This window comes from Pterocles gutturalis, unplaced genomic scaffold, assembly GCF_000699245.1.
Source record: "Pterocles gutturalis isolate BGI_N339 unplaced genomic scaffold, ASM69924v1 scaffold5496, whole genome shotgun sequence".
NCBI lineage: Eukaryota > Metazoa > Chordata > Aves > Pterocliformes > Pteroclidae > Pterocles > Pterocles gutturalis.
Genome location: NW_010097620.1, coordinates 28,046 through 41,967, shown reverse-complemented (window position 1 = coordinate 41,967; position 13,922 = coordinate 28,046). Strand labels below are relative to the sequence as shown.

Genomic DNA, 13,922 nt, shown 5'->3' with positions numbered 1-13,922 from the left:
TATTTTGAAGATAGCTTTGGGGGCACACAAATCAGGCATTTTTAGTCTGAAGTTAGCTGCAAAAATATAAGAAATTATTTATCATAATTTTGTAATGGTTATATTTTAATATTCTCCTTTTTTGCCTTTTTTTTTTTTTTGCTTTAAATCTATGCTTAAAACTTAGTTATCAACCAGTAGTTCTGTAAACCCCTTTTCCTGTGGTTCTCTAGAATATATGTTCTAAATTTGGTATAAAAACCACAGAAGCTATTCAAATTCTTACATTCAATTGTAAGCCTAGTCTAATCATGTAATACAAGCAGCAGTATCAGGAAGTTTTATCTTATGATTATTGTCTACTATTGCCTATATCAGAGAACATTAAAAATGTCTGTGTTAATTTTGTTAGTATTCTTTTTTATCTAATTTTATATTTTCCTTTCCCATTCATTGCATTGTTTATTATTAATAGTATTGCTGTATTTTTTATTTTATTCATAATTTGTATTTGTCATTTCCCCTCTCCCTTATGAATTTGCATGAGTCTCAGCGAAGGTGCTTTTGAAGGACAGGATCTTCATAGTACCATAAAATCTAAACTTTCCATTTTATTTTATGGAAAGTGGAAAGGAAGCTGTGTTGGACAAATTGAATCAACTACTTCTAATGATGTGATAAGTGATATAGTTTTATTTAAATAATTGATGGCAATTGAAACTTTTGTCATTGAACCAGCTGATTGGTACCCATTATATCAGTATTTGAATTTTTTTTTTCTGGTATAGCAGCCTAGCCTGTTTATTTTAATGCAGTTGGTGCAGTTAGAGACAGTGTTTTGTACATATATTTTTCTAATTCCTGATTATAATCTCTGAGAGTGACTCTCATCTTTCCTCTGATCTGTTTTTATAGCACTGTAACTCCACTCATTTTCTGGTATTACTCTTCATTCACCTAGATATCAATGTGTGCTAGGTTAGCTTCCACCTGGCTAATATTTGCCTTATTCAGAGAACTCTGTCACTTTTGCCTCCTCCTTTTACATGGAAATATACTTAATAATTAAATCTATTCTTGTAGGCGGTAATGGTAGCTTGGTTTAATTACAATTTCCATGCTTGATTATATGAGAGAAACTCTGGGGAGTAATACAAATGCTTTTTTCCAAATATCATTAATAAGTCTTTGTGCTGGTTTTGGCTGGGATAGAGTTATTCTTCATAGTAATCAGTATGGGGCTATGTTTTTGGTTTGTGCTGGAAACACACAGTGTTGGTAATACAGGGATGTTTTAATTATTGCTGAGCAGCACTTACACAGAGTCAAGGCCTTTTCTGCCCCACCAGTAAGGAGGCTGGGGGTACACAAGAGGCTGGGAGGGGACACAGCTGGGACAGCTGACCCCAACTGACCAAAGTGATATTCTGTACCATATGACATCATGCTCAGCATATAAAGCTGAGGGAAGAAGCAGGAAGAGGGTGGACGTTTGGGGTTACGGCATCTTGTCTTCCCAGGTAACCATTGTGTGCGATGGAGCCCTGCTTTCCTGGAGATCGCTGAACACCTACCTGCTGATGGGAAGTTGTGAATTAATTCCTTGTTTTGCTTTGCTTGCATGAACGGCTTTTGCTTTACTTATTGAACTGTCTATCTCAACCCACGAGTTTTCTCACTTTTACTTTTCCAATTCTCTCCTTTATCCCACCGGGGGGGAGTGAATGAGCAGCTGTATGGTGCTTACTGTCAACTGGGGTTAAACCATGACAGTCATCTTTTCTTTTTTTTTTCTTTTTTTTTTTTTTTTTTTTTAGTGCAATGTAATTATTCCTGTATTGGAAATTATTATAAACAATGTGAAAGGAAACTTCCAAACAAGATGAGTTCAGTGTTGTTACTGCTGATTTAGCCAGAGGAAGTCTCCCTATGAGGGTCTTCTGCCTGGTGTGACTGAAATACTGATCTAATTCCACATTGACTGGCCTTTTGTAGGCCGAGATTCCTTTGGCTAGGCCTTTTTGCTGGCTACCATGATCTTGAATTAACAGCTTGCACTACATGGCTTAGATAAAGCACAAGGTGTTCTCAGTAGCGTACCACAAGGGATGTGTGATGGCACATTTCAGAAGGAGGCACTGGGGACAGAGGATGTCCAGCATAACATCTACAGTACAGAATCTTGTAGTAGGGGAAGGAAGTAGGTGTGGACCAGGTAAAATGCAGGAGAGTTACTGGGCTTCTCACATAAAATGATGGGTTCTGTGCTGATGACAGCCTCTGTAGAGCATGTTCTTGGGATTCTGAGTGAGACATCCACGAGAACGTGGATCAGTAGCACTCAAAAATGCAAATGAAGTGATAGGGTTGTTAAGAAAGGCATAAAGAACAAAATAATCCCCAGCCTTATAACACTGTATAAATGTTTTATCTTCCACGCGCACTTGAAATAAATAGGAAAAAAAGAAAAAAAATACAGGAAGGATGCTGAACTAAGAACAAGGGAATGCATGGAGAGTGCTTAGTGTATGTGTCATTGAGGGACAGCAGCAGCTGTCCTCAGCAACAGTTTGTTTGTATTGGACAACCCCAGTTCTTTACTATATTTTAAACTTGTGAGTTTTTCCTCCCATTTTTGTCAAAAAAAGAGAATACACACCATCGGCTACTGTGTCTCTGCGTGACTTGTGATAATTGATTAAATTCTCTCTGCTTCCTAGATTTTCTTAAACATGACTATGGACCATGTGTTTTTCCCAATCAATTTTCATCTACTTGATGACCATGAGAGACAATTTGCAGCTCCAGTAAGCACCTAGAGACTATAGGGTCTATGCTATTCTATACAAGCTGAACATCCACCTAATGAGTTATTCCACTGTATTGGGATTTGTTTAAATGAATGCTTTAAAAGTAGTGTTTGGCATCTGTCTTGGGTCAGGGCCACCACCACGTGGTCGCTCCTTTCCCTCCCCCACCCACCTTTCACCCACCTTTCCCCCTCCCAGTAAGATGGGGAAAGGATTTTAAAAAAAAAAGTGGAACCTCATGAGTTGAGGTAACGACATATTTTAATAATACAACACGAGAAAAAGGAGAATATAAGACAAGATATAGAATACAATGGAAACCTTCTCACCCCCGAGAGCTTCACAAAGACCCCCACCCCTCTCCCAGCTAGCTTCCCCTTATATCTTGGGCAAGACATCAGCATGGTATCGAATATCCCTTTGGCTATGCCCACTTCCCAGCTTCTCTGAAAGATTAACCCTATCCCAGCTGAACCCAGGACAGCATCACTTAAAGGACTGTGTAGATACAGTGAAAGGAAGAAGTTCTGTATTGCTGTGAAATCACCCTTTCTCCTCTTCTTGTGTCCCAGAGTTTAAATATGAGCATCTGCTGTTGAGCGTAGTTTCAACATGATTGTTTTTCTCACAATAGTAAGCACCTGGATTTATAGCAATTATTTCTAACATCAGTACCTGTGATTCTGGAAGCTTATGATGGCTACCGTTGCAGTTACATTTTCAGGCCAGTCTCTGTGTAAGTTTTCAGATGGCCATAGTAAGTGGACTTTCTGCCTGCAATTTGTTGCTCTTAAACTTTTTGAAAGTTCATCTTTGTGTGTTCACTTTTTGCTTCTCCCAAAGCCACTTGTCTGGATAAGAATGTCTTGTCTTCTACTACCTGAAGCATCTGGTCTTTTACTTAGAGTAGATAACCTAATTCTGTCAAGGAATGGAAGCAGTACTCAGGAACTGAAGTGATCTATCAATGTAAACCAACATTGCTCAGCAGTCATTTAATACCCAGCTAATCAGTGTTCCATATGAACTGTGAGCCTGCTGAAGCTACAGTTCAGCAAATACATTAACCTGGTGCTGCTGCTGAGGTAGTTGCTCCTGCTCTGCTCTTTTCCTGACCTTTCATAATCCCAGCTGTAGAAAGTATTTTCTGCTTTTGTTTTGAACCTGGGCCTTAAGGTTACATTCAAAACGAAGTTTAGTACATCACCAGTATTGTGGAGTGTGAACAGACTGGCAGAGCTGGTAAGGACAGATTTTAGTTTGGGTCAGCTCTGCTTGTTGGGATGTGCAAAATGAGAGTTCTAACAAAATCCTCCATTGTGTATCAGATCTGGAGGTTTGAACTGGTATCATTGTAATGCTCCTAGTACATTTTACAGCCCTTAAAATGCATACTTAAAAAAAAAAAAAAAAAAAAAAAAAAAGCTTTTATATCCTCAGGTCAGCAGTGCCTTCCCTAATATGAAGTGGACTAATTTTAGTCTATTTGACCTTTGTTCTGTCATCTTAATTTGCTCACTTAGCCAGGGAGAAGCAGGTAGAGCTTCTTTACATGCCAGAAACCACTGCCATCTGCTGTTATCTGTTTCACAAGGAAGGTGTTTCTTTCCTTTGTATATACTTTGGAGAGTGAATATAAAAGTGAATAAAAAAGCTCTAATTCACACTTCTTGGCAGATTTAGCTGAGATGGCAAAAAGTTTACTGCTTGTTGATATTACTGGGGATGGCGTGGTTCATCAGCTGCCAGATTTAGATCTAACAGATTTTAGGCAGAACTCTGAATCGCTCTATGTAGGACTTGTCATTGTGGGAAATTGTCTAAAGTAGCAGTTGTGAATATCAACCAAGTACTGCTAATCTGCTCTGTAAACACCTTTTTTGTGATTTGTCCTGGTGCATTTTTGAACTCAATGAAATTCAGTCACAGAGTGGAATGGCTTTGCTTTTGTGTGATATTATGATGTCTGTACACAGAGCAGTGGAAGAGCACCATATGATTTATTCAAATGTTGGCTTTGGTAGAAATAGCTTCCTTATTCAACTAAACTCTAAGACTTGAAAGCCTCAAAACCAAGATGCCTCAGTTATAATACTTCCTATTCTGTTTTTTTCCATCCCAGTTAGAGAAGCAATGTACGGAACTTCTCAGTGGCAAAGAAGAAACCAAAGTAGAGAACACCAAGCTGAAACTGACTAACCAGGAACTGCTGAGAGACCTGGAGAGAACATCTTATGAACTAAGCCTGGCTCAACAGGAGTTACAGGTGCTTCAGGAGGAGGCATCAAGACTACATGAGGAGAAGAAGATGTGAGTCTGCAGCTGCAGTGGTTCTAGTGCATTTGCTTAGGGTGCCAGTGAGCCTCCTTCTCAAGGATATTCAATGCTGTGGTTTAAGTTTGTGTCAGAAACAGAAACCACCAGCAAAGCCAAGTACAGTGCTAGTCATTTTTCTCCGAGTAATTCAGCATATTTTCTGTAGCATATCTAGCTTCTACTGAATCTTATTGCTACTTATTCAAAATGTCAGTGTTCACCCAACCCCCACTTCCCATTTGTTGAGAGTGCTTAGAATTAAAAAATCAGTTTAATTGATTAAAAAGTATGTCTTTGTTTTGAAATACCAGTGGGATTCCTTACAAAAATTACAGTTGTGGCACATGATCCTCTGCAAAGCTAAGTCTGTCTGAAACTTGCTTCTCAGAATGTACTCTGGCTATGAGATGGCTAGGATGTCCTTCATTTCTTCATCAAAAGCAAGACCAGTACATAATTTCTGACCAAGAAGCCTGGCCAGCAGGATAAAACATAGTTTATGCCACTAAATCACAATTCACACAAGGTCCTGTGGTGATCCAGAACCCTTATTTTGGGGTTTCCAGTTCAAATGTTTTGGATTTCAGATTCTGACTCTGAATTAAAAAATATTTTTCAAGAATAAATATTTACAGTTCATGTTTTGAAGGATAGAAATGGCCTTTAAGTGACAGATCAATCTACCTGTCTTGCTCCAGCCTTCTGCACAAAGCAAAAATCACATTACCCTGAAGCTGTAATTGTCAGAAATGTTCGCTGAAGTCTATTTAATGGAAGGTAGTTTAAAAAAAAATGCTCAGGGATCTATAAAACCCTCTTGTTGCCAGTGGAGAGCACATGGATGCCAGACTGTGGTGCACATCTTGCCAGACTCTATACATTTCATCAATGAACTATGTAACTCAGAGCTGAGGCTATTTGGCATATTTCAGGATAGATCAGAATATTAGATCAAACGTCATATTATTTTTCTGTTGAGCTTCGTGACAAACTTTACTTAGTTAGTACTAATTTAATTTTTCTTGAGGTTATAAATAATGAACTTTGTTGATAAATTATTGTTAAAGAATCATCGCTGCATTTATAACACTCATTTTAGCTTTGCGTGTTTGATGTGTGGTTTGGAAGTAGACAGTAGAAATACTCCTCCTCGAGGTGGTTTGTTTCCTCTTTGAGGCCTCTCTTTTCAGATACAGAGCAAAGACTGTGTAATGATCTGGTTTTAAAGCTACAGAGGAAATCTGCTTAGAGGTCAGACTGCCGAATAGTGCATTTACCAAGTACTGTGGATTCAACAGTGTTTTATGGAATTAGAGATCAACCCTACTCAACTGCACCTGCAGTGTTGCTTTAAACATCTGTATCAGTCTGGTAAGACCTGAGCAGCTGTTGAAGCGGGTGTGATGGTCAGACTGTGCACAGGAAGACCTTGAGGCTCCACTGAAAGGGAAAAAACATTTAAGGCCAGACACCAAGTTACATTAAATCAAAGTAAATAGTGTAAATCTAGTGTAAAAATCTGAGATGCTGTGTCCAGCGTTCAAGGCTGCATAACTGTTAGTCAGGAACTGAAAAGAAACTGTAGGGAGTGTAGATGTGTGAGCTTGACGTATGGTTCCAGCAGCAAGATAGATTCTAATTTTGGATAAAATGTTACATGGTCTTCAGTGGCCATGAGAAGGATTTCAGCAGTATGTCTTCTCTGAATGATGCAAGTGTCAGTATCAGCGTATATTAAGCTCTTTGGATGAAAAAATTATAAAGCTATAATAAGCTATAATAAAGCTATATATTTTTTTTTAAATAATCTGTAGTCCTTCCTCTGCTAACTCAAACTTCTGTGGTATTGTGGGCTTTATGCTGAATGAACTTTTTTATAATTAGTAACCATTCATGCAGAATAAAGTCTACAGGTTTTGAGAAGCTGAAGTCTAAAATGTGGATATTCCTAGGAGGAAGCATTTTAGCAATGTTGTTACCATCATTGGAACAATTTAATTTATTTATTTTCCTTACAGGGAGGTGTACAGAAGTCTTACAGAGAGAGAAGTCAGGACTTCTGAAGCAGGTGGATTTTTTACAGTAATGCAGACCTTAATTTCAAGAACTTATCGTATCATTCTAAAGAGGCACATTATAGGATGAAATTATGTGGGGATATGTACTGGGTGTAGGTGTCCCGATTCTTCCCCTGTTGAGGAGGGGGAGTGAGACAGCAGCTGGGTACACATCCGGCAGCCAGCCAAGGACAACCTGCCACAGGATAGTGACAAAAAAGATAGCAAAATTTTGTCTTTTGTAAGCCCCACTCTTGCCCACAGTAGAAGGCAGTACACATGAAAGATTTCCTTTGTTTTGGCAATTCAGTGTTGTAGGACAATCTCCGTTCCAAAAGTCCAATGTAAACCAAAACAACGATGAATTGTTCTAAGCCACTTCTGTGGTAGAAGCCTGGCCACAGGAGACTTGAACCTTACTAAAAGGCTCTGTTGGTTCCAAAGTGATGGGAGTACAGCCAAAATGAAGACTCTTTTCCCAAAGTATTTATTTGTAAAATTATATCAAAACATAGTTAGCAAATTTTCTCTGTAACATTTCTGTATGAATAAACTTTATTAATTAAGAAGTAATAGATTAATATATTAATTAATTAATTTGGAGTTGTGTTCAGACAATTGTAACCCTCTTTTTAATGTGCAGCAATGTTAGTTTTTGTTTACTCAATGGTAAGTTTGCATAGGCTATAGATTTTAGTTGCCTGTAAGCCTTCATTCACTGCATTTCCTTCAGGAGGCCTCATTTTAAAGTTACGTGAAAAGCTCCCGTGCTTGAGGAAGGGCTCTTAACTTTACAGTGTGTTTCCCAAAGTACACTCCATGTGGTGTGATTTTGTCTGCTGCTGGTAATAGTGCTGTAGATGGAAACATCTCACAGCAGAGGTTGTTTCTGTTCACCAAGGCTGTAATGGCTGCTCAGTCTTTTTTGTGGCCAGGCCAGCAATAGATGGACACAATGAATGATGTACGAAGCAGGTGTGTTATCAATCTCAATAGAACTGGCTGATTGCTGGGAGTCTCCATTTCTTGACATTTTCATCTCTTCTGCATAATGAATGGAAGATGGATGTTTTCCTAGGGAGACTTCTCCATGGCAGCCACAACTGTAGCCATAAGAGTGACATAACTGGCCATCACAGCTGTCACCAGATGAATAGAGATGATGTTCATTACACCCTCTCCACATTAACGGGTCAGCTTTACTGTGAAATGCTTTAAACATTCTAATTTAGAGTAAGCAAAGGCATATTGACCAGAACTGATTTAATGTGTTAAGGCATTTATTTTGATAAACTCCAGAGTGAGCGCCAGATGCCAGCTAGCTTTAATCAGCATAGCCCTACCGGAGATTCAGTGGCCCAGACAGGGAACTGGCTGTGGTGAAAATATAAATAAAGCATGATCAAGGGTGGAAATATGCCAAATTAAAGTGCATTTGTCTTGCCTTTTACACTGCCAACTATCCAGTCTATCTATTAGTGTTGAGTAGAAAAGTCAGTAGCTCTAAATACTTGGCCTTTGTTTCTTTTATTTGTGGAGAGAGGAACAAACGTCTCAAAGATGAATGTAACATATTTTTACAGGTAAGCAACTATTCTTTTCAAACCCAATGTTGAGCAAACGTATCAGAACAGCCTCAAAAAAAGGGGATCAGAAGTCTGTGCAGGAGACAAATTCTTGTGCTACTTTAATCTTGCCCCATTCTTAACTTATATAGTTTTTTTCTCACTTGAGAATAATATTTTTAAATTTGCTGAACAATTTTAAGAGCTACATTTTTAGAATTACAAAGTTGGTGCTGTCTTGAGGGAGATCAATGTACTTTTTAAGAAGCTAAGGATGCAATCATGAGAAGACAAAATAACCTAAAAATTGAACAATTAAATTGTGTTAATCTGTTCAGTCAAGAGGAGCTAATATCCTGAAATGTTTATACAACAGTACAATATCTGAGTACCTGAATCAGTATCTGAATACCTATCGGTACTGGCTAGGAGCAGATCACATTAACTTTTTATCCAGGAGCAGAGAATGGGCCCCTAAGCAGTTCCAGAAGTACTCTGGCTTGAGGAGACTAAGTTAACACTTGTTTGTGTTCTTATTCTTATAAGAAGCTGCCGGTGTAAATCACCATATATCTATTGACTTCTTTCCATGATATTATGCTGTTTTATTGTGGTCCACTTAGTTTACAAATAAGATGAATTCTTGCAGGATCTGAAGTTTCCATATTCTGATTGTTTATCAATCAGGATTTTGAAGCATTTACACCTCTAGGATTTTTTCTACAATTTTTTCTTTCATATTCATTGCATTATTTAACCATTAGGAATGAAGGCAGTTAACCTTAATGAACAACAGGAGTAAATTAGTAAGAGGTATTTTGTATTTCTGCAGAAATACATAGAGGACAAGATGCTGCCTAACAGGTAAGAACTTTTTTTCATGTGTTCCCTGTTTGAGTATGATGAGGCTTAAAGAAAAAAGATGTGGAATGTTTTCCTTCTGATACCTTCGGACTTTTCAAAGCATGTATTTCTAAAGTGTCTGTCGCTATAAGATTACTGTGCTCTTTAAGAAATTTTGAAATAAAGAGGCAAATTTTCACATGTGCTGTCTGCAAAGGCAAGAGACTTCCCCCTTGTGGATGTGTATATGCTGGGAGGCCCAAAAGCTTGCCCTGTGTTGATGTGGTACAATGTTCTTGGTAAGTCCCTGAAAGAGTATACCTCTTCCCCTCTCATTGTAGAGGACAGCAGTCCTATTGTAAAGTATCGGATGTGGATCCAGTAAAACATGGAGAATTTAATTCTCATCTGTGTGGTTGTAAACTTGAAATTAACAGGAACAAGATGGTGATCTCAGTGAAAGACTAGCATGTTTCCTTTGAGACAAGAGGAGTTAGGGGTTAGAAAGAAGACTAGTAATTGAAATAGCAGCATAAGACAATGTCCCTGCAGGCACAGGGTCATGAAGTGTAAGGAGGGAAAGCTTTCAGAGACACAGTTTAGTAAGTCCAGTACTGACAAGTTGAGCATAGTTGGCAAAAGCAATTACGGCACAAAAATTATGGAAAAATTTAGGTGGGGAGGACCTCTGATGTCTCTAATCCAATCTCTAGTCCAGTCTCCTGCTCAAACAGGGATAACTCCAAAACTAGACAAGGTTGCTCAGGGCCTTATTTAGTTGAGTTTTTGGACATCGGGGTGGAGGTCCCACAGACTCTTTGGGCACCTGTTCCCTTGCTGCACCAGTCTCATGAAGAAATTTTGTTCCCTGTATCAAGTCAGCATTTTTCTTATTGCAACTTGCATCTGTGGTCATTGCACACATCTAAGAAGACCATGGATCTATTTTATCTACACTTCCCTTTCTGTTGAATCCCCATTTAGCCTTTTTTTTAATCCACATTAAACAAACCCATCTCTCTCTTACTTGCTAAAGAGAGAATTAGATTACACATAGAAATGGTCTGAGTTGGGAAGTTATTTCAGAATAGAGGGGGGAGGGCAGTAGGAAGTCGCAGTAGAGAAATTTACTTTAGCTGTTCCATGAGGTTAGAAATTAGGTTAATCTTAATTTTTTGTATTCTAGTTCAGGGTTTCCCCATAAATTATGGCTTTCCCCAAGATGCTTATAATTATCAAGCATGCTATATATGCATACACATTGTATGATAAGCTGACTTTTCAGCAGAGGTTGGACTGAAACTACTATGCCTGCTGTGAGTTGTAAAAAATTAAATTCAGTTACACTAAAATGAAACAACAGGAATCCAGGTCCAAGATACTTTTGTGGTGTACTTACTTTTTTCTCTGTCTAGCCATTAACTTGACGAAGATGATGTTTCTGATAACTCAAAGAGAAGGAATTCTGCTGGACTGAATGGAATTCTCTCTGTAGAGCCTGATGCTGGAGCCACTGGAGGAATGTCTAAAGCATTGCATCTCAAAAGAATAATATCAATTGAGGAAGATCACCTACCCCAGCTTCCTGACAGGCTGGTTGATAAGCAGCTGAACAGGTGGCCTGTAGAAGATGACAATGTTTCTTCTGAGGTGGAAGTGGATAAGAAAAACAGAACAATGCAGTGCTCACCATCATCTTCTGGAGGGCAGCCTGTAGGGAAGGAAACGCTGTCAAGTGTAAGGGGGCAAAGGGGACCTCACCTGGAGTATTGTATGCAGTTCCGGGCCTCACAATTTAAGAAGCATGTTAAGGTACTTGACTGTGTCTAGAGGACGGCATCAAAGCTGGTGAAAGGGCTGGAAGGCATGTCCTGTGAGGAGCAGCCAAGGACTCTGGGTTTGTCTAGTTTGGAGAAAGGGAAGCTGAAGGGTGATCTCACTGCTCTCTACAGCTTCCTGAGGAGAGGAAGTAGCGAGAGAGGTGCTGATCTCTTCTCCGTGCTATCCAGTGCCAGGACGTGGGAATGGTTCAACGCTGTGTCAGGGAAGGTTCAGATTTGATGTTAGGAAATGTTTCTTTACCAAGAAGGTGGACAGACACTGGAACGGCCTTCCTAGAGAGGTGGTCAATGCCTCATGCCTGTCAGTGTTTAAGAGGCTTTTGGACAATGCCCTTAATAATATGCTTTAACTTGGTGAGCCCTGAAGCCAAGCAGTTGGACTAGATGATTGTTGCAGGTGCCTTCCAACTGGAACTATTCTATTCTATCCTATTCTATTCTATTCTATCCTAAAGGCCCTTGGAAAACATGAAATAGTGTTGAAGGGTAATAAGTTATTCTTAGAATCTAAAATTATTTATTTTCTGGTTTTAAGTTACAGCATGACTGTCCTGGCTCCAGCTGGGATAGGGTTAATTCTTCACAGAAGCTGGGAGTTGGGCATAGCCAGATATTCGATACCATGCTGACGTCATGCCCGGGATATAAGGGGAAGCTAGCCGGGAGAGGGGTCTCTTTTGTGAAGCTCGTGGTGGTGAGAATTTCATTGTATCAGTGTTTCCATTGTATTCTATATCTTGTCTTATTGTCATATTCTCCTTTCTTTTGTTCTCCTCGTGGGGTATAATTAAAGATCTGTCGTTATCTCAACTCACGAGGTTACACTTTTTTTTCCTTCTTATCCTTCCCCATCTTACCTGGAGGAGAGGGGGGGAGGGTGCGACCACGTGGTGGTGGTACTGACCCAAGACAATGACAAATTAAGCCATTGCATGAAGAGGGATATGGAAATATACTGCAGATAAATGTTGAAGGTGCAAAGAAGGGAAACTCAACCTAAAGGAGTGGTAACTGCAGACAATGTGTGTATAGGTTTATGTCTGAAAGATTGTTTAGGAAAAGTGAAGTTAAGCCTTGTAATAGATAACACAATAAGATCCACTGAAAGGCAGCAATTGTCTAAAAAAAGAAGCAACTCTCTTTTTTTTGAAATGTTGGGGGTTTTTAATTCCAAAAAGTGATATTTCTCATGTTCTGATGCTTTTGAGTCAGCTTTGGTAGCTGTTACACTATGTAAGAAATAATGAGAACAAATATCTTTGCTTTTTATTTTTTTTAGAAGACTTTTAATGAACAAATAAAAATTCATACGTTTTTTCCAGCTTTAGCTTGTATGTTTATGTTGACAATTAATCTGTTACACTATGTAAGAAATAATGAGAACAAATATCTTTGCTTTTTATTTTTTTTAGAAGACTTTTAATGAACAAATAAAAATTCATACTTTTTTCCAGCTTTAGCTTGTATGATTATGTTAACAATTAATTCACCATACAGTAATAATCCTTAAAATAATATGCTGGAAGGTACCTTTATTTGGAGTCGAAAGTCCTTCTTGCACTGCTATTGTTTCAGGGCTAGCTGTGCTTGTTTTCTAAATGTTATTGTTATTGTTCAGGTATTACTTATTTTTAGATTCTTGAAGCACATATTAAAAAGATTAAAGTGTAGGAAAAATATGTATGCTTGGTCATAATTATATAGTTCTTTTAGAAGAAGCAAGCATTCTTAAAAAATGATGACAGAATTATGCCAAGGTTACATAACTTCTAAGTGGTACATTTTAATAAAAAGTATAGAGCACAGAACAGAACTTCAACCTTTGAAATTATTTAATACAATGCATACTTTTTACTTGCTATATAACTTACTTTGCATCACATTTTCCAAGTATGGAATCACTGGACTCTAAGACAGCAAAAGCCAGGTAGGTCATCAGGTCCAGCTAGGACAAACCTGTCCCACCTTCTCTGCTTTGGCATTCATGCCCCTTGAAAGTAGTTCCTCTGAGCTGGGTAGGAACTGGGTATTCCCTCAGATCTTGTTTCTTATAATTTTTTTTCCTAAAAAGCAATTGAGAGCAAGCAGGGAGGGAAGAGAAGAAGTCATAAAATATCTCCTGTCTGGTTGTTGAAAATATTTTGTTTCAGTTTCTAAACAAGCATTGTGAGGGAAAACAAGAAGTTCATTTCCAAAGGTCACTTAGAACTCCATTATTTTTTTCCCTATGAAATGTCAGTGCCTTAGCCCAGCCCTTAATTTGGGTTGGTTTATTGCTTTTTTTAAATAAAAAATAGTTAAAAAAAAAAAACAACACAGCAGAATACTCCTTTCTGATAAACTCTCTGTCCATGTGGCACTGAAATATATGCACAGTCCTGCATGGTCCTCTTGGCCTGCTAACTAGGCGTGCTGATGACTATTCAACTGATGGCATTCCGTTGCTTAGGGCAGTCTCTAGGCTGTGTGTCTGACCACTGCTGCTTTGTGTGAGTAGTGCTTCATCTCCTT

The 13,922-nt window shown here is 38.6% G+C and overlaps 1 protein-coding gene across 1 annotated transcript in view; it reads left to right on the top strand.

Moving 5' to 3' along the window:
- Positions 1 to 13,922, top strand: part of CRACR2A (calcium release activated channel regulator 2A) — a 34,670-nt gene that overhangs the window by 4,805 nt on the left and 15,943 nt on the right. Inside the window, 4 exon segments of the mRNA XM_010079470.1 lie at positions 4,912 to 5,107; positions 7,124 to 7,186; positions 8,699 to 8,745; positions 10,993 to 11,307. Of these exon segments, the coding sequence (XP_010077772.1) occupies positions 4,912 to 5,107; positions 7,124 to 7,186; positions 8,699 to 8,745; positions 10,993 to 11,307 (621 nt within the window).